We start from the raw sequence: 23,119 nt of genomic DNA, 5'->3' as shown, positions 1-23,119 counted from the left end.
ACATGGAGAAGTTGGGATGTCAGCGGTTTATGGGAATTATCAATGGAGCAGAAGGGGGGTCTCATGGACAAGGGGAGTTCTGACGGGAGAGAAAATAGAGAAAGATGTAAGTTCAGAACTTCAACAAAAATGGGCTTTAGAGACAGTTTTGTCCGGTAGGTTAGTGGAGGAAAGCAGCAGAGGTAGCTGATCAGATTGTCTCAATCTTAGTGACAAAGAAGCTGTGAGAGCTCCTCACACTTGTTATTGGAGGTGAGGATGGAGGACACGGGGAGAAAGAGACCTTCAAAAGGAACTAACTTGTGTTAGCGATATTAAAAAGACACCACACGCTTTGTTTAACACAAACTGATTTGACTTTATTTTTATTCAGAATTTAATTCTTTGTAACTGTATTAGAGTTTATGAACATCAGCAGCAACTGACCCCCCAATGAACATGTTCCAGTCCAGGATGTGATTAACAGCGAGCTCCAATCACTGAAGTTACTTGTGAACTTGCTCGTGCATCAGCAGATTGGATAACTGAGTGAATCCCCTCCCACACTCCGAGCAGTGTGAACTCGCTGGTGTACAGTGAGGTCAGATGATCGCCTGAATCCACTTCCACAGTGAGAGCACCTGAACGGTCTCTCGTCAGTGTGAACACGGTGATGAGATATCAGTTCCCCAGAACTTTTACAACACTTCTCACAGTCTGGACATTTAAATGGTCTCTCCCCAGTGTGAACTCGCTGATGTACAGAGAGGTCAGATGATCGTCTGAACCCAGTCCCACAGTGAGAGCACCTGAACGGCCTCCTCGGTGTGAACACGTTGATGAGATATCACTTCCCCAGAACTCTTATAACACTTCTCACAGTCTGGACATTTAAATGGTCTCTCCCCAGTGTGAACTCGCTGGTGTCTCAGCAGATTGGCGGAATGAGCAAATCTTTTCCCACACTGCGAACAGGTGAATGGCCTCTCCCCAGCATGAATGTGTTGGTGTGTCTGCAAGTGGTATGTGTGTATGAATCCTTTCCCGCACTCGAAGCAGGTGAATGGTCTCTCCCCAGTGTGAATGCGCTGATGGATTTTCAACTTGGACGGACAATCAAATCCGTTCCCACAATCCCCACATTCCCATGGTTTTTCCCCGGTGTGACTGCATTTATGTTTCGAAAGGCCAGATGATCGACTGAAGCCTTGTCCACACACAGAACACGTGTACGGTTTCTCCCCTCTGTGAACGGTGTATCTTCCTTCCATCTTCAAACTCCCATGATATTTATGTTACAAACGTTTTGGTGAGTGTAGATCTTGATGTGATGTTCAGTTTGAATTTCCTGACTGAAGTTCCTTCACTTCTAATACTCTGCAAAATTGATTCAAAACAGAAAATAGGGAGTGAGAGAGAACCCACAAAAACACAAAGGCAGGTTGTGAAATTGAGCTGAATGAATCTGGACATTTGTGGGGCCGGCACTGGGAAAAAGTGACCATGAAAACTGCTGGGTTGTCATAAAAAACAACTGGTTCACCTCTATGGGAGGAGAGAGGGAGAGTGTGTGTGAGAGAGATGGTGCGAGAGAGAGGGTGTGAGTGAGAGAGAGGGTGCGAGAGACAGAGAGAGAGGGTGCAAGAGAGAGGGTGCGGGAGAGACAGAGTGTGTGTGGGACAGAGAGCATTTGGGAAAGAGAGGCAGAGACAGCGAGGGAGTGTATGTATGTGTGTGTGTGTGTGAGTGAGTGTGTAAACACAGCGAATGGTAATGACCTGAAATGCAAACACTTGCGTTCAAAGGACGATAATGTTCACTTCCTGATGAATCAAGTGAAGCTGTCACATTGTGATGTAAGAGTTTGCTCAAGGTTCCTGTCTGTAAATCCTCTTCTAATACCCTGAAAATGAAATTTACAAAAGGTATCAATGTCAATCCAAAAATGGAATTCAGAAAATAAATTTGTGGTTTGGGTTTGTCTTGTGTAAATTCTCCCTTTCTAACTTCCTGTAAAAGGAGTTTCCCAAATCCATCATTGTGTGGGGCAGCACGGTGGCACAGCGATTGACACTGCTGCCTTACAGCACCAGGGACTTGGATTCAATTTCGATCTTTTGGGTCACTGTCTGTGTGGGTCACTGTCTGCCTGTGTTTGTGTTGATTTCTTCGGGGTGCTCCAGTTTCCTCCCACAGTCCAAAGGTGGATTGGCCGTGTTAAATTGCACCTTATGTCCAAAGATATGTTTGTTAGGTGGCGTTACGGGAACAGGGCGGGGGCTTAGGTAGGGTGTTCTTTCAGAGGATCTGTGCAGACTTGATGGGCTGAATGGCCTCCTTCTGCACTGTCGGGATTCTATGACTGCCAGTCTAGGATAGAAATTCCCAACCTTCCCTTCTCCTGCTCCCCTCTGCACTTTAATTTTTTTTTAGAGTATCCAATTATTTATTTATGTATTTATTTATTTCCAATTAAGGCAATTTATGGAGCAATTACTGATACTGCGCATGCTTTCATCATAGCCCGGCCCCGCCCTTCATTCACTCTGATTGGTTGGACCAGCTGCGCTCGGTCAGTCCTCCAGCCTGCCACTCCTCTTCCTATTGGTCCGGAGCCGCTGTTAATCACCCGGGCATTGTGACCGTTCCAGATGGTGAGAGCTGCCACAGGCTCAGGCTGATTATCCAATAATTTTTTTAAAATAAAGTTATTAAAAATAACTTTAGAGTACCCAATTCATTTTTTCCAATTAAGGGACAATTTAGCATGGTCAATCCACCTACCTTGCACATGGGGGTAAAACCCACGCAGACACGGGGATAATTTGCAAACTCCACACGGACAGTGACCCAGGGCCAAGATTCAAACCCGGGTCCTCAGCGCCGTAGTCCCAGTGCTAACCACTGTACTGCGCTCTCCCCGCTTATACTTTGCCCTTCGTCGTCATCAGCAGTCCTTCATTTGAGGATGACGTCTACTCAGGGTCTTGAGTTTTTGCCATGGGTGGACAGAACCACAGATCTTGAGACCATCAGGTATTGGGATCAGGAGAGCAGGATGTATTTCCCTTTCTTTCCATCAATCCACCGCCCCATCATTCAGACATTGGGACTCAAAGGGTGATAACAGTTTGATGGACAAGTTGTCTGCATTCTGAACAATGGGTAACAAGCTCCTCCCACTCATCAAAACGTTGCCCCCGACAAAGATGGCGACCACGCATGCGCCATGGTGCACACTCATTCCAATAAAGATGGCGGCCGTTAATCCAGGCCGAAAATGAGGGGCTGCAGCCCCACTCGGTACAATCTGGGTCCGGTAAACTCTTTTCAGAGTTTAATGACTCACACAATGTGCTTACGCAGCGTTTACGACCTTCCCCGCGATCTCACGCACCCTACATATTGTTAACCGCCTCTTACAAATTATGGATACAAAGAAGAAGTAGCCGCTCTCCATCGCCATTACTGACACTGCGCATGCTTCAATATCAGCTGGTCCCACCCCTCATTCACTCCGAGTGGTTGGAGGATCAGCCGCTCTCGGTCGGGTGTCCAGTCCCGCTCTTCCTATTGGTCCGGAGCCGCTGTCAATCACCCGGGCATTGTGACAGTTCTAGATGGTGACAGCCGCCACAGGCTCAGGCTGACTCGCTGATTGTCCAATAATGTTTTTAAAAATAACTTTAGACTACGTGGCCAATCCGCCTACCCTGCACATCTTTGGGTTGTGGGGCAAAACCCACGCAAACACGGGGGAATGTGCAAACTCCGCATGGACAGTGATCCAGAGCCAGGATGGGACCTGGGACCTCAGCACCGTGAGGCAGCAGTGCTAACCACTGTGCCGCCGTGCTCCTTGATTCTCCAATAATAACAGTGAGAGTCTCAGTAACAATAATAGTGGAGATGGGGCCCAGAGGAGAAACAGCAAAGGATTCACTCAATTTGAGAGCAACTAACACTGTCTGGTCCCTTAAGTCAGGCTGCAGTATGGATCAAATGTAATGATGATACAGTAAGCATCTAGAGAACCAAAACTAAATTTGGTTTTCAAATAATAGTGAAGTAGTCATGGTTTGTTGACAACATAATATAATCCGCTTCTGGTGTGTGTTACTCTGTCCCATTAGACATTAACCTTAAAAAAAATTTTTTTAAGAGTACCCAATTAATTTTTTTCCAAGGGGAAATATAGTGTGGCCAATCCACCTACTCTGCACACCTTCAGGTTGTGGGGGTGAGACACACACAGACTCAGGGAGAATTTACAAACTCCACACGGACAGTGACCCAGGGCCAGGATCGAACCCGGGACCATGGCACTGTGAGGCAGCAGTGCCACCACAGCACAGTGGTTAGCACAGTTGCTTCACATCTCCAGGGTTCCAGGTTCGATTCCCATGTTGGGTCAGTATCTGTGCGGAGTCTGCACGTTTTCCCCGTGTCCACATGGGTTTCCTCCGGGAGCTCCAGTTTCCTCCCACATTTCAACGATGTGCAGGTTTGGTGGATTGGCCATGCAAAATCGCCCTTAGTGTCCAAAAAGGTTAGATGGTGTTACTGGGTTACCGGGTTACAGTGGAGGTGTGGGCTTAGATAGCGTGATCTTTCCATGGGCCTGTGCAGACTCGATGGGCCGAATGGCCTCCTTCTGCACTGTAAATTCTATGATTTATGATCAAGCCCTAAGCACTAGGCGGCTACCCTTCATCAGACAATAACCTGCCTTTTATTCCAATTCTGGTGTATGTTACCACTGCAGGTCCTGGGCTGAATGAGGCTGGTACAATAAACAGAGTCTGGTTCCAGTGCCTCTGAGGTCATTTGACCTGCAGGTAAGCTGACATTAATGGAGACAAAAGGCCCAGTAAATATCCAATTGTAATAGGAGGACAAGGTGTAAGGAAGCAATGATATTTTGAGGTGTCTGTGTTGTGGTGAGTGTCACTGGGAGGTGTGTGATAAAATAGGAATGGAAACATGACAGAACCACGTGTGACTGACTCCACCTGACTGAGAGCTGTTATACTCAAGGGGACAGCAATGAGGACATGGGGACCTCCAGAAATTTCTGATATTCGAGGTACATCTGTTAGAGGAACTGAAAATATTCAGATCCTTCTTGTGGTCCCAAGTTACATAGTCACACAGGAAATGTATCCGACAGCTCATCAAAACCAAAGTTTTAATCTTCTCTTTGAGACACACTGTGATTGAAAAGGTCAAATGTTAAAACATCAGTTTGAGCAAAATTCAGAATGTCACAAAGATGAGTGAACTGTCCAATTAACCCCATTCACCATAACTCTGCCAATTTACCGTCCACAAGAATTTATCCAATTCCCTTTGAAATTTACTGTTAAATCTGCTTCCTGCAGCCTGTCAGTGTGAATTCTAGATCACATCACATCACTGTGTAAAAACAATTCTCCTCATCACCTCCTTGGGTTCTGTTGTAAAATATCTTAAACCTCTGTGTCCTCTGGTTATAAACCCTCCTGCTCTTGGGAAACAGTTTCTCCCCATCGACACTATCACAAATCTTTCCTCATTTTAAACACCTCTATTAAATCTCCCCTTCACTTTCCCTGATCTCAGAGGGACAATCCCGGTTTCTCTTGCTCTGAGTCACAGGGACTCGAAACGTTAACTCTGTTTCTCTCTGTACCGATGCTGCCAGAACTGCTGACTTTCCAACATTTCTGTTTTTCTCCCTCTTTTTCCTTCTTCAATCTATCACAAACACTTCATGATTTTGAACACCTCAATTAAATAGGAATAGGAGTGAAATATAGATGGAAGGAGAAAGAAAGACTGAGAGAAGAACTGAGAGATTTTAAAAAACAGAAAGGTGAGGTGGCAAGAGATAAAAGCTGAGAAATAGAGGAAACAAGTAACACAGAAAGAATAATATAAAATATAAGGGAGCAGGTTATCAGTTCCTAGCTACAGAGAACAGAAATAACTCAGTGACTGATCCACAGACACAGACGGTTCTGTCTGGGAATGGAGACTCTGAACAGAAATAACCGGCTCATTTGTAAATGTCACCACAATGTGATCTGTGTGACTCTGCATTGACTCTGTGGACAGATATAGGCCACACTGACAGATGTTATCACCAGATTGTGGTCAATGGGTTTATTTTCTGCTCAGATGTCAGATGTGTGGTTTGGAACTGGCAGCACAGAAACAGGAAGTTGTGTTACCTGAGAATGAAATTGCAGGCGTCAGTTTCATGTTATCACCATGAACAGACTTCCTGCCTGTGATAATCTGAGAGAGAAGAGAATGAGAGACAGGAGAGCAGGTTCACACACCCGAGGATCACTGAGAACGATCAGAATAAGGAGACAACCCAGAAAACGGCCAATAGGAATCTTCAGCTGAACACATCACTCATTCTTAAAGGGACAGTCGGGGCTCTGACACTGCTCAGCTCCCAGTTAAAGGGGCAGGCACAGCTTCGCCCTTTTCTCTGTTATGTTTATGATTGTTAAAGGCTGGTAGGGGTGAGGTTTATTTAAAAGGACGGAATGTGGGAAGCACACATCAATAAAACTGGAAATTCTTGGACACAAGCTGCAGCTCCTTCTTTATCTGGGAATGAAACTATTGTCTAATTCTCCCTGCTGTTACCAGGTTCCTGTGATGACCTCCTGCTGGTTTTTAATGCAAACTTCCAGCAATCTATTTTAAGTAGGTTTCAATTCAATGAATTCATTGTGACTGTCACACAAACACATTAAAATGTTTTAGACGGATTCCGATGCATTTTCAGCCTGGAAACAAACCAGCTGCTTTACATTCAATCAGGAACATCACAGTTTTACACCAATTGCTGATTTGACAGCACAGTGGGCTAAACAGCAAGCGTGTAATGCAGATCAAGGCTAGCAGCGCGGGTGTAATTCCCGTACCGGCCTCCCCGAATAGGTGCTGGAATGTGGCGACTAGGGGCTTTTCACAGGAACTTCATTGAAGCCTATATGTATAAGCAATTATTATTATTACATTTCCAGCATTCACCATTGTTCTTCCCGACTCTGAACACAGTTGTAAAGAAGACTTCTGTTCCATGTCTAGGGGTTCTGAGATTTGGCGGAGAGCGGATGGAACATATTTCTTACACATCTCAGGATTAACCCACACGGGGACTTTGCTGACAGTGAAGAGTAATGAGAAAGACCAAAGTGTCATTTGTCTCTCTCAGTGTGACCCTGAAGGACTGTGTCCAGGCTGAAGTTCTGTTCCTGCCATATGATCCTCCCCCAGATTGTCATTTCTCAGCTCCAGACAGGTGATGTTCAACACTCAGGTGGGAAAGACAAAAATCTGCAACAACGTTTCAAACAAAGCTGAATTATTTCACATTTATTCAGAACAATAAACCTCATCAGTAGATTAAGGCAGTCAGAGTGAACATTATTCAGTCCTGGACATGATTAACAACATCAATGAGGGTATAATCTAAACCTTGTAGTCGCTTGTGAACTCGCTGGTGTGTTAACAGGTGGGATGAGTGAGTAAACCCCTTTCCTCAGACATTGCAGTTGAATGGCCGCTCCCAGTGTGAACTCAATGATGTTCCAGAAGATAAGATAAATGAGAAAATTCCTTCCCACATATGGAGCAAGTGAATGGCCTCTCCCCACTGTGAACTCTCTGGTGTGTGAGCAGGTTGGATGACTGACTGAATCTCTTCCCACACACAGAGCAGCTGAATGGCCTTTCCCCAGTGTGAACTCGCTGGTGATTCAATAGGTTGGATGAACGAGTGAATCCCTTCCCACATACTGAGCAAGTGAACGGCTTCTCCTCACTGTGAACCTGCTGATGTGTCAGAAGGTTGTATGAACGTGTGAATCCCTTCCCACATTCAGAGCAGGTGAACGGTCTATCCCCTGTATGAAGTTGCTGGTGTATCAGAATGTTGGATGAATTAATGAATCCTTTCCCACAGTCAGAGCAGGTGAATGGCCTCTCCCCAGTGTGAATTCTCTGGTGGTTCAGTAGGGCAGATGGACAGCTGAATCCTTTCCCACACAGAGCAGGTGAATGGTCTCGCCCCAGTGTGACTGCGACGATGAACTTCCAGTTGTGATGGGTAACTGAATCCCTTCCCACAGTGCACACATTTCCACAGTTTCTCCATGGTGAGGGGTCTTTATGTCTCTCCCGGATGAAGCTTTGTCCACACTGGTTTAGCCTGGGGCTGGTTTAGGACACTGGGCTAAATCGCTGGCTTTTAAAGCAGACCAAGGCAGGCGAGCAGCACAGTTTAATTCCCGTACCAGCCTCCCCGAACAGGCGCCGGAATGTGGCGACTAGGGGCGTTTCACAGTAACTTCATTTGAAGCCTACTTGGGACAATAAGCGACTTTCATTTCATTTTTTCACAAACAAGCATTTAATTTCTCCCTGCAGTGAATGATGTGATACATTTTTTTGAGGCTGTGTAACTGGTTAAAACTCTCCCCACAGTCAATGGATTGGAAAACTCTCATTGGGGTGAGTCTCGGTGCTTTTGCAGTCACCTTGCTGAAACAGAACAAACACTTCTCCTTCCAAATTCAAAGAATGAAGATATTGAGCTCTTAATGAATTGAGTGACTGTCAAATTTTGATGTGATGTTTGGTTTGAGTTTTCTGTCATCCAATCCTCCACTTCCAATATCCTGTAAAAGGAGTTTACAAAAGTCATCACTGTCAATCCAGGGTAGAAATTCTGAACAGACAATTCTAGTTTCGCTGGAACATTTTTCTCTCTCTTGTTCCCCCAAAGCTGTAAATCCCCGTTCCACACACTCTCCTTCCTCCCTGGGCTGCAATCCAAACCCATCTCACCATCTGCATCATTTCTTTCCTCCACTCCCAGTTTTCTCCCTCCCTTTCCTCTGCCTGGACTCAGTTCTCCAGCTCCTGTCTGCAGACTGACAATAAAACCAGTGGGTCTTATTGGGGGGGGGGGGGGGGGGGGTTGGTAAGAAGTCTTACAACACCAGGTTAAAGTCCAACAGGTTTTTTCGATAGCACTAGCTTTCGGAGCGCTGCTCCTTCCAAGGAGTGATATCGAAACAAACCTGTTGGACTTTAACCTGGTGTTGTAAGACTTCTTACTGTGCTCACCCCAGTCCAACGCCGGCATCTCCACATCATTGGGGGTTTGGGTTGTCACGATTGTCTGGGCTGGCGGCGGATCTCATTCAGCGTCTGGGAGCTGGACTCACTATCACTGCGGCTGCACTCAGCCCGGAGCAGCACCGCGCATGCTCCGCACAGAGAGGCGACTTCCGGGGGCGGGACATTTTGACGCCTACTCGTTCTGGCTCCTGTGATGGAGATAGGGCGTATTCATCCGCGCCCGGCATTCCGGGTAGACTTATCCGCCATTGTTCCGTTACGTTCCTTAGAGTGATAAATTGGTTCCGGCACTTTTGATACAGTTCGGTGTTTGTACCGAATGGGGCGGCCGCATCGGTGTTTTTCTGTCTGATCGGCCCCTGTAAACGGCTGTCATCTGTTTTGGTGTTGATATGCTGCAGGGCGCCTGCGCGGCCGCCATCTTTCTCAGGTGCAGCAGTGCGCATGCGCGGCCGACATCTTTCTCAGGTCGCATGCGCGGCCGCCATCTTTCTCAGGTGCAGCAAGGCGCGTGCGCGGCCGTTCTCGACCCAGAAGCCCCAAGAGAGACTCTTGTGAATTTCTCTCCTGGACTGAGAGTGAAATTCCTTTGGAAACTCCTTTAGAAAGAGGAGGATTTACTAACGGGAATTTCAAACCAAACATCACATAATCGTCTGACTAAGTTACTCGAATCATCAGGACCTGAATATCATTGGGAGGTAAAATGGTTTGTCTGTTCTGTCCGTCGATAAAGATTTCAGATATCAGAGTGACTGGGAAAATTTAAATGACCATTCCGGGTTAAATTTGAGACTAATTACAACGATCACATTGGAGAAGTTAAATCATTTGCTGTTGTACTCTTATGTATGCAGGTAAATTTTAAAATTACCACATTAGCATACTTGGCAGCTAAACTGGGCAAACTGCTGACCTTGTTAGTAGTGAGAGTTACTCTCCCGGATTTCATTAATGTTTGTTGTTCCTGTTGCATTTCATTCAGCTCACCGTGGCTACAAAGTAGGTATTCAGCCTAAACTCCATTTCCAGATTGTGGTCTGTAGCTTTTTAAGTTACATCAATTCAGATGTCTATCTAAATACTTTTTAAATGTTATGAGGGTTTCTGCCATCATTTCAGGCAGCATGTCACAGATCCTCACCACCCTCTAAACCTCCTTGTCCTTCCCTCTCTGCCTCCTTTTATATGTATCCCTCAACCAAAGGGAATAGGACCTTCCTATCCAATCTATTTAGATCCCTCAGAATTGTTTTAAAATGTAAATTTATATATTTTTCCAATCAAGGGGCAATTTAATTTGGGCAAGCCACCTACCCTGCACATATTTGGGTTGTGGGGTTGAAACCCACACAATGGGAGAATGTGCAAACTCCTTACAGAATGTGACCCGGAGCCAGGATCGAACTCTGGTCCCCAGCACGCAGGCACACAACCACTGTGCCACCATGATCCCCCAGAATTTTCTACATTTAGAATAATCTTTATTGTTGTCACAAGTAGGCTTACATTAACACTGCAATGAAGTAACTGTGAAAATCCCCCAGTAGTAACACTCTGGCACCTATTTGGGCACAGGGAGAGTATTCAGAATGTCCAATTCACCTAACAAGCACGTCTTTCGGGACTTGTGGGAGGAAACCCATACAGACACTGGAGAATGTGCAGACTCCGCACAGACAGTGTCCCAAGTGGGAATTGAATCCCGGTACCTTGGCGCTGTGAAACAACAGTGCTAACCACTGTGCTACCGTGTCGCCCATAAAACAGTTCAGCTCAATGTTCTCAGATTAAAGAAGCTGAAGCGCCCAACGTGCGTCTTGAACCCACGGCCCTGGGATTAAGACTCCCTTGCTCTACCGACTGAGCTAGCCAGGCTGCTTTTCAAAATTTCATTTTGGTTTCTGTTCCAAAGAAAACAGCCCCAGTTTGTCCAAACTTTCCTCAGAGCAAACATTGTCAATTTCTGGCTGATGTTGTTAAATCCCCTCTGTACTCTCTCTGGTGCAATCTCCCTGTACACAGGAATCTAGCTCTGGCCATACTAGCCCTCTCCTGTCATTTATCATGAAATCCTTTGCCTTGTCTTCCCTCCAGCTTTCTTCCTCACTATCAAGTGTTAAATCATTTTTGTGTCACAGGTAAACTTCTTATTCATGTTCCTACATTTACTTTCAAATCAATGATGTCACCAGGAGTGAAGGGCCCAGTACAGATTCCTTGGAAACCAGCACTGGAAACAGTCCTTTGATTTTCTCTATTCTTTATGGGGTGTGAGTGTCACGGGCAAACCAGTTTGGTTGCCCATTCCTAATTGCCCTTAAACTGAGTGGCTTGCTGGGCAATTCAGAATAAACCACATTTCAGTGAGTTGGCCAGATCAGGTAATGCCGGTGCAGACTCGATGGGCCAAATGGTTTCCTTCTGCACTGTAGATTCTATGATTCATTGGACATCCTGTCCCATGTGTCCAAAGTTCTGTGGCTCTGTTCAGTCACATGAAGACCCAGGGCAGAAACTCCCAACCCTGAGTAGACAACACCCTCAAATCGAGGGACTGCTGATGATAAGAGGGACAGTGTGCAGCGGGGGGCATGAGTGGTCATCCTGGACCAGGGAGCAGGAGGGGAGAATATGGTGAATTTCTATCCTGGACTGATGGTGATAAATTATGGAAACTCCTTTTACAGGGGATTAGTAGGGGAGGATTTACACACAGCAAACTCAAACCAGGAGAAATGTTTATCTTTCCTGAATTTCATTTCTGGACTGACAGTAATGCCTTTGTAAACTTCTTTCACAGGGGCTTAGAAAGGGATTCGCAGACAGGAAACTCACAATCAATCCTCACATCAAATTCTGACAGCACCATTCGGGTTATCAGGACCTGGAGATTATCAACCTTTTGTGTGTAAGCATTGAGTTCAGGTCATTACCCCTCACTGCGTAAAATCTTCCCTTTAGATCTTGCTCACAATCATAAATCTGTGTCCCAGAATCCTTTTACAATCTGCTAATGAACAGCTTTTCTTTATCTTTTGCTGGGTTCGCTGTTGTCGTTTCCGGTGCCCGGGTCACTGCCGGGTGGTCCGTCCGGTTTCATTCCCTTTTCCTGTTTTTGTAGCAGTTGAATGGGCTTGGACCAATCCATTTTAGGATCCAGTACGCAATTGAGATTTGCTCCAAGAATTATTTGATGTGTATCCAGGTCTGGGATGGGTCCCAACAATTAATTTGCAAATGACACATTGTCCCAGTTAGGGGCAATGACCCACTGACCACCACGTATCTCCCATTACTGTCCGCAATGATCTTAGTGACCGAAAGCGGGACCTGTTTATCGATTAGAATTGCAGCACCTCACGGGCAGTACGGTGGTGCAGTGGTTAGCACTGTTGCGTCACAGCGCCGAGGTCCCAGGTTCGATCCTGGCCCTGGGTCACTGCCTGTGGAGTTTGCACATTCTCCCCGTGTTTGTGTGGGTTTCACAACCCAAAGATGTGCGGGGTAGGTGAATTGGCCACGCTAGATTGCCCCTTAATTTGAAAACATGAATTGGGTACTCTAAATTTATAAAACAAAAGAATTGCAGCACCTTGAACCCTTTGTCAAAGCCCGAGTGAAACACTTGGCTCACCCCTCCACGGTCTGGTCTGATCTCTAACCCGCAAGTGAGTCTCCTGCAAGAACACCACAGCAGCATTTAGATTCTTACATTCTTTCGGTGAGTGAAAATCCTCCACCTCTTCACAGGTCCACCCAATCCCCTTACGTTCCAGGTGACCAGCTGAATCAGGGTTCTCCCCATCCCCCCATCACGGAATCAGCCATGAGGGACTATACAGTAAATCTTCAAAATGTACAGGCCTAGAGTCCACCCAAGATGGCCGCCACAGACGTACCCATACACTCAGAGTAAAACAAAAACAGTTCTTTAGTCATCAGTCAGCTCACCCGTCTCCCACCCCCTATATATCTACATTGTGCTTCATAAAGAAAATCTCACTTCACCCTGAAACAGATTTTACCAGAAAATACCAAAAACTATATAGAGGAGATCACAACACCCATCCCACCCCACAGAAAACGTAGATATTGTCCAATACAGATAACTGGACCCCAGTCCATGCTTTACAATAAAGGCATTCATCTCCAGTGTCTCAAAATGGAAGTCTTTAGACTCCTATGTAGCCGCAGCTTTGCCAGGTATACTACCCCGAATCAAACTCCTTTCTTACATAGAGCAGCCTGAACCTTATTAAAGGCCGCTCGCTCCCGCACCAGCTCTGCTCCCACATCCTGGTAACTCCTCACTGAGGGACTCCCTTTCCACACTCAGAACAGGCAAATGGTCGGTCGCCGGTGTGACTACGGTGATGAATCTCCAGCTCACATGGGGATCTGAATCCCTTCCCACAGTCCCCACATTTCCATGGTTTCAGCAAGCTGCTGGTATCCTTGTCCCTCTACACGTTTGACGGACAGTTTATGTCTTGTCCCCACAGAGAGCATGTGTGCGGTCTCTCCCCGCTGTGAATGGAGTGATGTTTTTTCAGACTGTGTAACTGGTTAAAGATCTTTCCACAGTCAGTTCACTGGAACATTCTCATGCGAGTCGTGTGTGTTTTGGGGGGTTTTCAGTCACACTGTTCTTGGTACCTTTTCCTACAGACAGAACAGACAAACATTTCTTCTTCCACATTCACGGGCCAATGATATTCAGGTCCTGATGAATGGAGTGACTGTTAAATCTTGATTATCATAGATTATCATAGAATTTACAGTGCAGAAGGAGGCCATTCGGCCCATCGAGTCTGCGCCGGCTCTTGGAAAGAGCACCCTATCCAAGGTCAACACCTCCACCCTATCCCCATAACCCAGTAACCCAACCCAACACTAAGGGCAATTTTGGACACTATGGGCAATTTATCATGGCCAATCTACCTAACATGCACATCTTTGGACCGTGGGAGGAAACCGGAGCACCCGGAGGAAACCCACGCACACACTGGGAGGATGTACGAACTCCGCACAGACAGTGACCCAAACCGGAATCGAACCTGGGACCCTGGAGCTGTGAAGCAATTGTGCTATCCACAATGCTACCGTGCTGCCCTTTGTGAAGTTTCATTTGAGTTTCCATCTGTAAATTCTCCCCTTGTAATATCCTGTAAAAGGAGTTTACAAAAGTCATCATTAGGGGCAGGCACGGTGGCTCAGTGGTTAACCGAGAACCCGGGTTTGATCCCGGTTCTGGGTCACTGTCCGTATGGAGTTTGCACATTCTCCCCATGTCTGCGTGGGTCTGGCCCCCACAATCCAAAAATATGTGCCGGGTAGGTGAATTGGCCACGCTAAAGTTACTCTTTAATTGGGGAAAAAAAATAATTGGGTCCTCTAAATGTAATTTTTTTCAAATTAATAAAAAAAAAAAAAAAAAAGTCATCACTGTCAGTCCAGATAGAAATTCTGAACAGACAATTCTTGTTTCAATGTACCATTGTTTCCTCTCTTGTTCCCCCAAAGCTGGAAATCCCCGTCCCACACACTCTCCCTACTCCCTGGACTGAAATCCAAACCCATCTCCCCATCTGCACCATTTCTTTCCTCCACTCCCAGTTTTCTCCCTCCCTCTCCTCTGCCTGGGTTCAGTTCTCCAGCTCCTGTCTGCAGACTGACAATAAAATCAATGGGTCTTATTGGGGGTTTGGGGCCTCCAGCGGGTGTTTGTGAATCCTCCCCGCCCACCTGCCAGGGTTTCCTTCCTTCCCAGAGATCAGAGTCCTCATTGATGATTTGAACCCAAACTGGAACCACGCTAAATTGCCCCTGAATTGGTAGAAAAAATATTTACGTGAAGGTTCACGGCTCCACAAAGTGTTTCCAACTACACCCACCCATCTCATTAACACAGGCATTGTCAAAGTCGGGGGCACGACCCGCGGGTGGGTTGTGGGCAGGTATCGGGAGGGTCATGGAGCCGTCCGTCGTGGCGCTCCCGAACGCGCAAATCCGTGCGCAACAGCCGCAGCAGCTGACTTTTAATAATGCCGGCTGCAAGCGGCCTTCAAAATGGCCACAAACATATAAAAACCATGTGGCCGCACTGCGCATGCGTGCTCGCTCACCGGTGCGCATGCTCAGCGTCTTGCACATGAGCTTTGCGCATGCGCACCGATGAGCGGGGCACGCAGGCGCAGTGCGGCTGCATTTTTTAATGTCTAGTCGCAGCCTTTTTGAAGGCCGTTCGCAGCCGGCATTGTTAAAAGCCGGCTGCAAAAAGTTTGGGGAGAATGATGTGATTGGTTGCTTTCTGAACTTTGATGCTGATGAAGTGGAAGTCTCTTACTCAAGAATGGTGAGTGATCCAACGATGGTTTCACCGCAGCTGTAACTTCAACCAAGAATGTCAGCGTTTTTAATCTTGATTTTTAAACATTCCAAAACAAAGTGCCTGCAGGTCGTATTTGGAAGTTTTATCAATTAATTGATTGATTTTTAAGTATCTTTTATTTTTTAACATTTTTAATTGTAATGTTTAGGTGAAATAAGAACATAAGAACTAGAAGCAGGAGTAGGCCATCTGGCCCCTCGAGCCTGCTCCACCATTCAATGAGATCATGGCTGATCTTTTGTGGACTCGGCTCCACTTTCCGGCCCGAACACCATATCCCTTAATCCCTTTATTCTTCAAAAAACAATGTGGTGAAACTCCAATTTCTAGAGGATGAAAACATTTTCAGTTTCTGCATTTTTTTCCTGTTAAACTTTATCAAATAAACCCCTCCCCCCCCCCCAAAAAAAACCAAAGAGCCAGCTGTTGCCAGCGAATTTGCACAATCAGAGACGCAGAAGATTGAAAAAAAAATTTGATGTATTCTAGAAGGGAGGCAGAGAGCAGGTCTTGCCCCCTGAACATTGACATCACGGGCTTTGGACACGATTGCAAATCCTTCATTTTGTCAGCAGCAAACAAGGTAAGAGAAAATGGTGGGTCGCGAAGGCCGGCCAACGTGGGTCGCGAAGGTCGGCCGGCGTGGGTCACGTAGATTGGCCGGTTGACAAAAATGGGTCCCCGGAAAAAAAGTTTGAAAAACATTGCCTTAACCGGTTGACGCATTTATTTGAGTGACTAAAAGCATCGCACTGCTGCTTCACAGCGCCTTACCGGCTTCGATCCTGGCCCTGGGTCACTGTCCGTGTGGAGTTTGCACATTCTCCCTGTGTCTGCATGGGTCTCAGCTCCACAACCCAAAGATGTGCAGAGTAGGTGGATTGGCCACGCTAAATTGCACCTTAATTGCAAAAAAAATAAATAATTGGTTACTCTAAATCTATTTCAAAAAAGATTGTCTCTTTCCTAATGTTCACAATTAAAGGGGTGGGTTCCCCAGGAGATGGCTGACTTTTCAGGGCAATTAAATTAATAATGGACAGAGATATCGCGAGTGTTGTTGCATGGTCCAGATTAGATATATTATTTAGTTTGTAATAAAGTAAATGTATTATTATTTCTTGTCTTGTAATATAAGACTGTAGCTACGTTTTGATTTCCAGTCATCTCTTCCCTCAGAGGGTTGTTAGTCTTTGGATTTCTCTTCCACAGGCACCAGTTGTATCTGGGAGTCATTGAATATATTGAAGCACAAGTTTGACAGATATTTTATTAACAATGGAGTTAAGGGTTATGGGGAACAGGCAAAAATAGAGTGAAAGCTGAGATGAGGAGGGATTTCTTCACTCGTGGATGTGGTGAAGCTTTGGAATTCTCTACCCCAGAGGAATGTGGAGCCTCAGTCATCATGTATGTTCAAGACAAATATTAACAGGTTTCTAGATATTGAAGATATCGAGGGATATGGGGACCGTGTGGGGAAAATGGTGCTGAGGTAGATCGGCCAAGGATCTCATTGAATGGTTGAGCAGACTCAGTGGGCCGAATGGTCTACTCTTGCTCCTGTTATAATCTCTGTGTCTTGGACAGGAAGCAATGAGCTGATCTATCACTCAACATGAATCAGCACCTTCAGGAGAATTGGGAGGCTGAATATTAGACACAGCAGAGTGAGAATGGAGGGAGATTGTGTGGGATGGAGATTCATAGCTTTTCGAGAACAATAGAGTAAATAATGTCCATTGAAATAAAATTGTCCGATCTGAATTTCTATCCTGTACTAACTGATGACTTTTGTAAATTGTTTTTAAAGGATATTGGAAGAGGAGGAATTACAGACAGAAATCTCAAACATCACGTCTCGATGTGACAAACTCACTCGATTCCTTCTGATTTGAATATCATCGGGCTCTGGATATCATCGGCAAGAAGGAGAAATGTTTGTCCGATCTGTCGGCTTCAAAAGATTTTAAACGTGCATGTGATTAGAAAAGCACCGAGACCCAAACAACACACACCCGAGTGAGATTTCCAGTGAAATTACTGAAAAGAGCATCAACTATTACACAGCCTGAAAAAACATCACACCATTCAGTGAGGAGAGACTGCACGTGTTCTGTGTATGGACAAGGCTTCCAGTGACTGTCCAATCTGGATAGACACGAGGAGACCCAAAACATGGAAAAACCGTGGAAATGTGGGGACTGTGGGAAGGGATACAGATCCCCATATGAGCTGAAGATTCATCAACGCAGTCACACTTGGGAGAGGCCATTAACCTGCCCTCAGTGTGGGAAAGGATTCATTGATTCATCTGCCCTGCAGAAACATCAGCGAATTCACACTGGGGAGAGGCCATTCATCTGCTCTCAGTGTGGGAAGGGATTCATTTCTTCATCCGCCCTGCGGAAACACCAGCGAATTCACACTGGGGAGAAGCCATTCACCTGCTCTCCGTGTGGGAAGGGATTCCATGATTTATCCAACCTGCGGAAGCATCAGCGAGTTCACACTGGTGAGCGCCCTTTCACCTGCTCTCACTGGGCAGGCATTCACTAAGTCATCCGCTCTGCTGAAACATCAGCGAATTCACACTGGGGAGAGGCCATTCATATGCTCTCAGTGCGGAAAGGGATTCATTGATTCACCCGCCTTGCAGAAACATCAGCGAATTCACACTGGGGAGAGGCCAGTCACCTGCTCTCAGTGTGGGAAGGGATTCATTGATTCATCCGTCCTGCGGAAACATCAGCGAGTTCACACTGGGGAGAAGCCATTCACCTCCTCTTAGTGTGGGAAGGGATTACAAAAAAACATAGAAAATAAGAGCAGGAAGAGGCCATTTGCCCCTTCCCGCCTACTCTGCCATTCATTATGATCATGGATTGTCATTCAACTCAATAGCTTAATCCCGCTTCCCCTCCATATCCTTTGATCCCCTTCGCCCAAAGTGCTATATCTAACTGCTTCTTGAAAACATGCAATGTATTGGCCTCAACTATTTCCTGTGGTAACAAATTCCACTGACTCACCACTCTCTGGTTGAAGAAATCTCTGTCCTAAATGGTCTAGCCCGTATCCTCAGACTGCGACCTCTGGTTCTGTACACTCCCACCATTGGGAAAATCTTTCCTGCATCTACCCTGTCAAGTCCTGTTAGAATATTGTAGGTTTCTCTGAGATCCCCCATTCTTCTGAACTCCAGCGAATACATTCCTAACTGATTCAATCTCTCATACGTCAGTCCCACCATCCCAGGAATCAGTCTGGTAAACCTGCTCTGCACTCCCTCTAGAGCAAGAACATCCTTCCTCAGATAATGAGACCAAATCTTCACACAATATTCCTGGTACAGCCTTGCCAAGGCCCCGTATAGAACAAAGAACAAGACAGCACAGGAACAGGTCCTTCGGCCCTCCAAGCCTGTACCAGTCACGTGTCCTATCTAGACCAACCGCCTGTATCTTTCTATACCCCGTCTGTTCATGTGCCTATCCAGATAAGTCTTAAAGGTCGCTAACGTATCTGCCTCAACCACCTCACTTGGCAGAGCATTCCACTCCACCAGCACCCACTGCGTAAAAAAACTTCCCCCGCACATCTCCACTGAACCTTTCCACCTTCACCTTGAACTTGTGCCCCCTTGTAATTTCATTTCCACCCTGGGAAAAAGCCTCCAACTGTTCACCCTATCTGTACCCCTTAATAATTTTATAAACTTCTATCAGGTCGTCCCTCAGCCTCCGTCTCTCTCGGGAGAACAATCCCGTTTATTCAATCTCTCCTCATAGCTAATACCCTCCATACCAGGCAACATCCTGGTAAACCTTTTCTGTACTCTCTCTCCAAAGCTTCCACGTCCTTCTGGTAGTGCAGTGACCAGAATTGGGACACAGTATTCCAAATGTGGCCCAACCAACATTCTATGTAATTGTAACATAATTTTTGAGCTTTTTTACTCGATAACCCGTCCTATGAAGGCACGCATGCGAGATGCTTTCTTCACCACTATTTCTACCTGTGCTGCCACTTTTAAGTATCTGTGGACCTGCACGCCCAGATCTCTCTGTGTCTCTATGCTCCTGATGGTCGGCATCTCCACATCATGAGTATTACATTTTCTCAGTTCTATCTATTATGAATCTTTGTTGCACCTTATCCAGTGCCCCTATTTCCTTTTTCTAAATGGAGATCACCGATGTTGTCAGTGCTCACAGTGTAGTCTAACCCTGGTTCTAAACAAGTTGAACATTTCCTCCGTGCTTTTCAATTCTATCCGTCTGGAATGGAACCCTAGATAGGGCCCCACACTTTAACATGTGAAGTTCTTAGAGAGGGTGCAGAGGACATTTACAATAATAATAATCTTTATTATTGTCACAAGTGGGCTTACATTAACACTGCAATTAAGTTACTGTGAAACTCCCCTAGTCGCCGCACTCCGGCGCCTGTTTGGTTACACCGAGGGAGAATTCAGAATCTCCAATTCACCTAACAAGCACAAGGGACTTGTGGTAGGAAACTAGAGCACCCGGAGGAAACCCACGCAGACACGGGGAAAAAGTGCAGTCTCCGCACAGACAGTGACCCAAACCAGGAATCGAATCTGTGGATCTGTGCTGTGAAGCAACAGTGCTAACCATTGTGCTAGAATGGCACCAGGGATAAGGGACTCCAGTCAGTTTGAGAGACTGGAGCAGTTTAACTTCTCTCCTGAGATCACAGCATCTGGAGCGTGGAGAATAGGGCCATTCAGCCCTTTGTGACCATGTTGGCTCTCTGTGGAGCAAGCCAGTCTGTCCATTGCCCTGTTCTAGCCCCAAATTTGTGCAGGTTTATTTCTCTCAGTGCCTGTCCAATTTCCGATAGAAATTCTTCTGTCATCTCTGCCTCTCCTACCCTCATAGGCAGTAGGTTTGAGGTTGTTACCGCTCGTTTTACATGGACATAAGGCTCCGAGAGCACAGAGGAGTCTATTTGGCCCATTTTCCCCATCCCAGCTCTTTGTAAAGCAAACCATTTAATCCCAGAGTTCAACTATTTTGTTTTCTTTTTTGGAATATATCAAATGACAGTCTAAAGAGGCTCGACCACCATTTACAGACTGTATTCCAAATCACAACAACTCGCTGTGTTTTACAACAAATAATTGTGCTTATGGTGTGTCTGGAGGTTCACAGAGTATTCAAAATGAAGTCAACACTGTGGTTATTACACAAAATTAAGACTCCGTCTTCATAAATGATTCCGGTGACACCGAGTGTAATATATCTTAGTTTGCGGACAATTAGAATAAATGTACATTTCTATAAAACCTCTCACTACCACTGGATCTCCTAAAGTGTTTTAAAGCCAATGGAGTACTTTTGAAACATATTCACTGTTGTAATGTAGGAAACTGTAAGTACGCATGTGTAATCACATTTAGTTTAAAATTGTCATTTTCATAGTGTATTCACAAGGTCAAGCAAGCCCTTTTATACCTCTAGCATGTGGCTTCCTGCAGCCATTTCACCTTCTGTACCTTTTCTATATTAACTATGTATTGATTTCATAGCAAAAAAACAATAATTATCTTCATAATTATTCAGTAGTGAACATTGATCATCATTCGTGAATTGGTGTATTAGGTAATTATATTGTAAAGACTAGATCTTTATTTTAAAAAATAACATGATCAACCAAAATGTTTCCAGAAACTGCAGAGCTATCAGAATTTGTTTGAAAAAATAAATTATTCAATAATTTTGAGAAGTTACAAGATGTGGTGATAAGCCTGTATATAATATTACATGTACTCAACAGTGTGACCTCCCACCAGTAGATGGTGTCAGGCGTCAGTCAGGTGACATCCAGCTACCAGCAGAAGGTTGTAAAGTGTGCACGAAGCCAGTAGCACATAAGGTAGTTCCAAGAGTGTCAAATCTAACTCTGTGATAACTTGGTCTGTATAGCATTCTGATCATTACCTTACCACGTGTCCATTAATAAATCATTGATCTGGCTAAGTCACCAGCAATTCTGTAGAGTCATTGAAAGAATAGATCATAGAACACAACACTAAACATCATATTCTGCCAAGACTATGTGGGCTAGGCATTGGAGGAATGGTATTGTTACTGGGCGAGTAATCCAGAGACCCAGGTTAATGCTCTGGGGATCTGGGATCGAATCTGCCTGTGACACATGGTGAAATTGAATAACAGTATTGAATTAAAATTCTGATGATAACATTCTTGATTGTTGTAAAAACACATCTGGTTCACTAATGTCCTTCATGAAATCTGCTCTCCTTATGTGGCCTGGCCTACACGTGACCCCAGATCCACAGCATTGTTGTGGTTAATTTGGAAGTGCCCCCTGAAATAACCTCATAAGACACACAGTTCAAGGGCAATTGGAATGAGCAGTAAATGCTGGCCCAGCCAGTGACGCCCACCTCCCATGAATGAATAATTTTTGAGAAGGCTCATTGTTCAATCTGAAGACGAGTAAGAAACTGTCTCTTTGATTGGATTGGATTTATTGTCACGTGTACAGAGGTACAGTGAAAAGTATTGTTCTGCGTACAGTCCAGACAGATCGTTCCAGACATGAAAAAACAAAGTGCGGATCTTGGCAGTTTGCTCAGTTCACAAAAGAATTTAATGGCTTCGTAGACATAGATTAATATTTTAATCACCATCCAAAACATACCTAATGGTAACGTGTGCTCATATAGACAGACACAAACGATACTGTAACTGAATTCGAGGAAATAGCAGAGATTTAACTGAACCGCCTTTTTGAACAATTCGGCCTTAATGGTAGAGAAATAGGAAAAGCCACTCAGGGAGATGAGGAAATCCAGGCTCAGTGCGGATTTGCTGTCACCCCTCCTTTCTTATACATGAAAGGTATTTAGGCTGCAGAATGTTTCACACCAAAACACAGAGGGGTCAAATCTAAGCAACACATAATTCTCAATTCTCTTCCATTTAACTATATTTGACTTTGTTTAAAAGCTGACTGTGGTCAAACTGAACAAAGATTCATGGGATTTCTGTTACCCAGTGAAACGCTTTATTTTCTTGGTCAGTCATGTTTGCAATTCAATGGTGTATATTTCAGAGTTATTCAGAGTGAAGACTCGAGATCTATTCAATGCAAAATGAAATCATATATAACAAATAAATATACTGAGATTCAACATTGAATAATGAAACAAATATTGAGTAAAATTGGTGGAAATTTTCTGCAGGAAGTTAAGAATGATGCATTAATGATTGAACAGAGAGCATTGTTCCATTAGATATTTACTGACCAAATGCTAAAGTTCAATATAAGTTCTATATCTTCTGGCCTTACAAGTTGAGACATCTGTTTTAAAGGAACAGCTGTCTTCATATAATAAGTGACCTGGCCTCCCAGCCGAACCATTGAAAGCTGCAGCAAAACTGTGCAGTTGAATGTTGCACACGGCCATTGGGTACTGTGCTGCCAGCTGTTTCTGTAGCGTAGAGGTTATCACATTCACCTAACGTGCGAAAGGTGCTCCGAAAGCCAGTGATTCTAAACAAACCTGTTGGACTTTAACCTGGTGTAAGACTTCTTACTGTG

General features: G+C 45.1%; 2 protein-coding genes and 1 long non-coding RNA gene across 3 annotated transcripts in view; 2 read left to right on the top strand and 1 right to left on the bottom strand.

Moving 5' to 3' along the window:
* Nucleotides 1-21,532, top strand: part of LOC140417810 (uncharacterized) — a 37,632-nt gene extending 16,100 nt beyond the window's left edge. The window contains exon 4 of the mRNA XM_072501265.1: nt 17,665-21,532. Coding sequence (XP_072357366.1) covers nt 17,665-18,079 — 415 coding nt within the window. The 3' untranslated portion in view covers nt 18,080-21,532. The remainder of the gene's footprint in view (nt 1-17,664) is intronic.
* The window catches only part of LOC140419082 (uncharacterized), an 81,677-nt gene that overhangs the window by 10,625 nt on the left and 47,933 nt on the right, over nt 1-23,119 (top strand). The gene's annotated exons all lie outside the window — the stretch shown is intronic.
* Nucleotides 5,149-9,251, bottom strand: LOC140419099 (uncharacterized). The gene is made up of 2 exons (XR_011945534.1): nt 9,112-9,251; nt 5,149-8,660 (listed from the first exon to the last, which is right to left on the bottom strand). It is a non-coding gene; the product is annotated as an uncharacterized lncRNA (long non-coding RNA).

This window comes from Scyliorhinus torazame, chromosome 5 (genome assembly GCF_047496885.1).
Source record: "Scyliorhinus torazame isolate Kashiwa2021f chromosome 5, sScyTor2.1, whole genome shotgun sequence".
NCBI lineage: Eukaryota > Metazoa > Chordata > Chondrichthyes > Carcharhiniformes > Scyliorhinidae > Scyliorhinus > Scyliorhinus torazame.
Note: the sequence above shows the minus strand (reverse complement) of the source record. Positions and strands in the feature narration are given on the sequence as shown.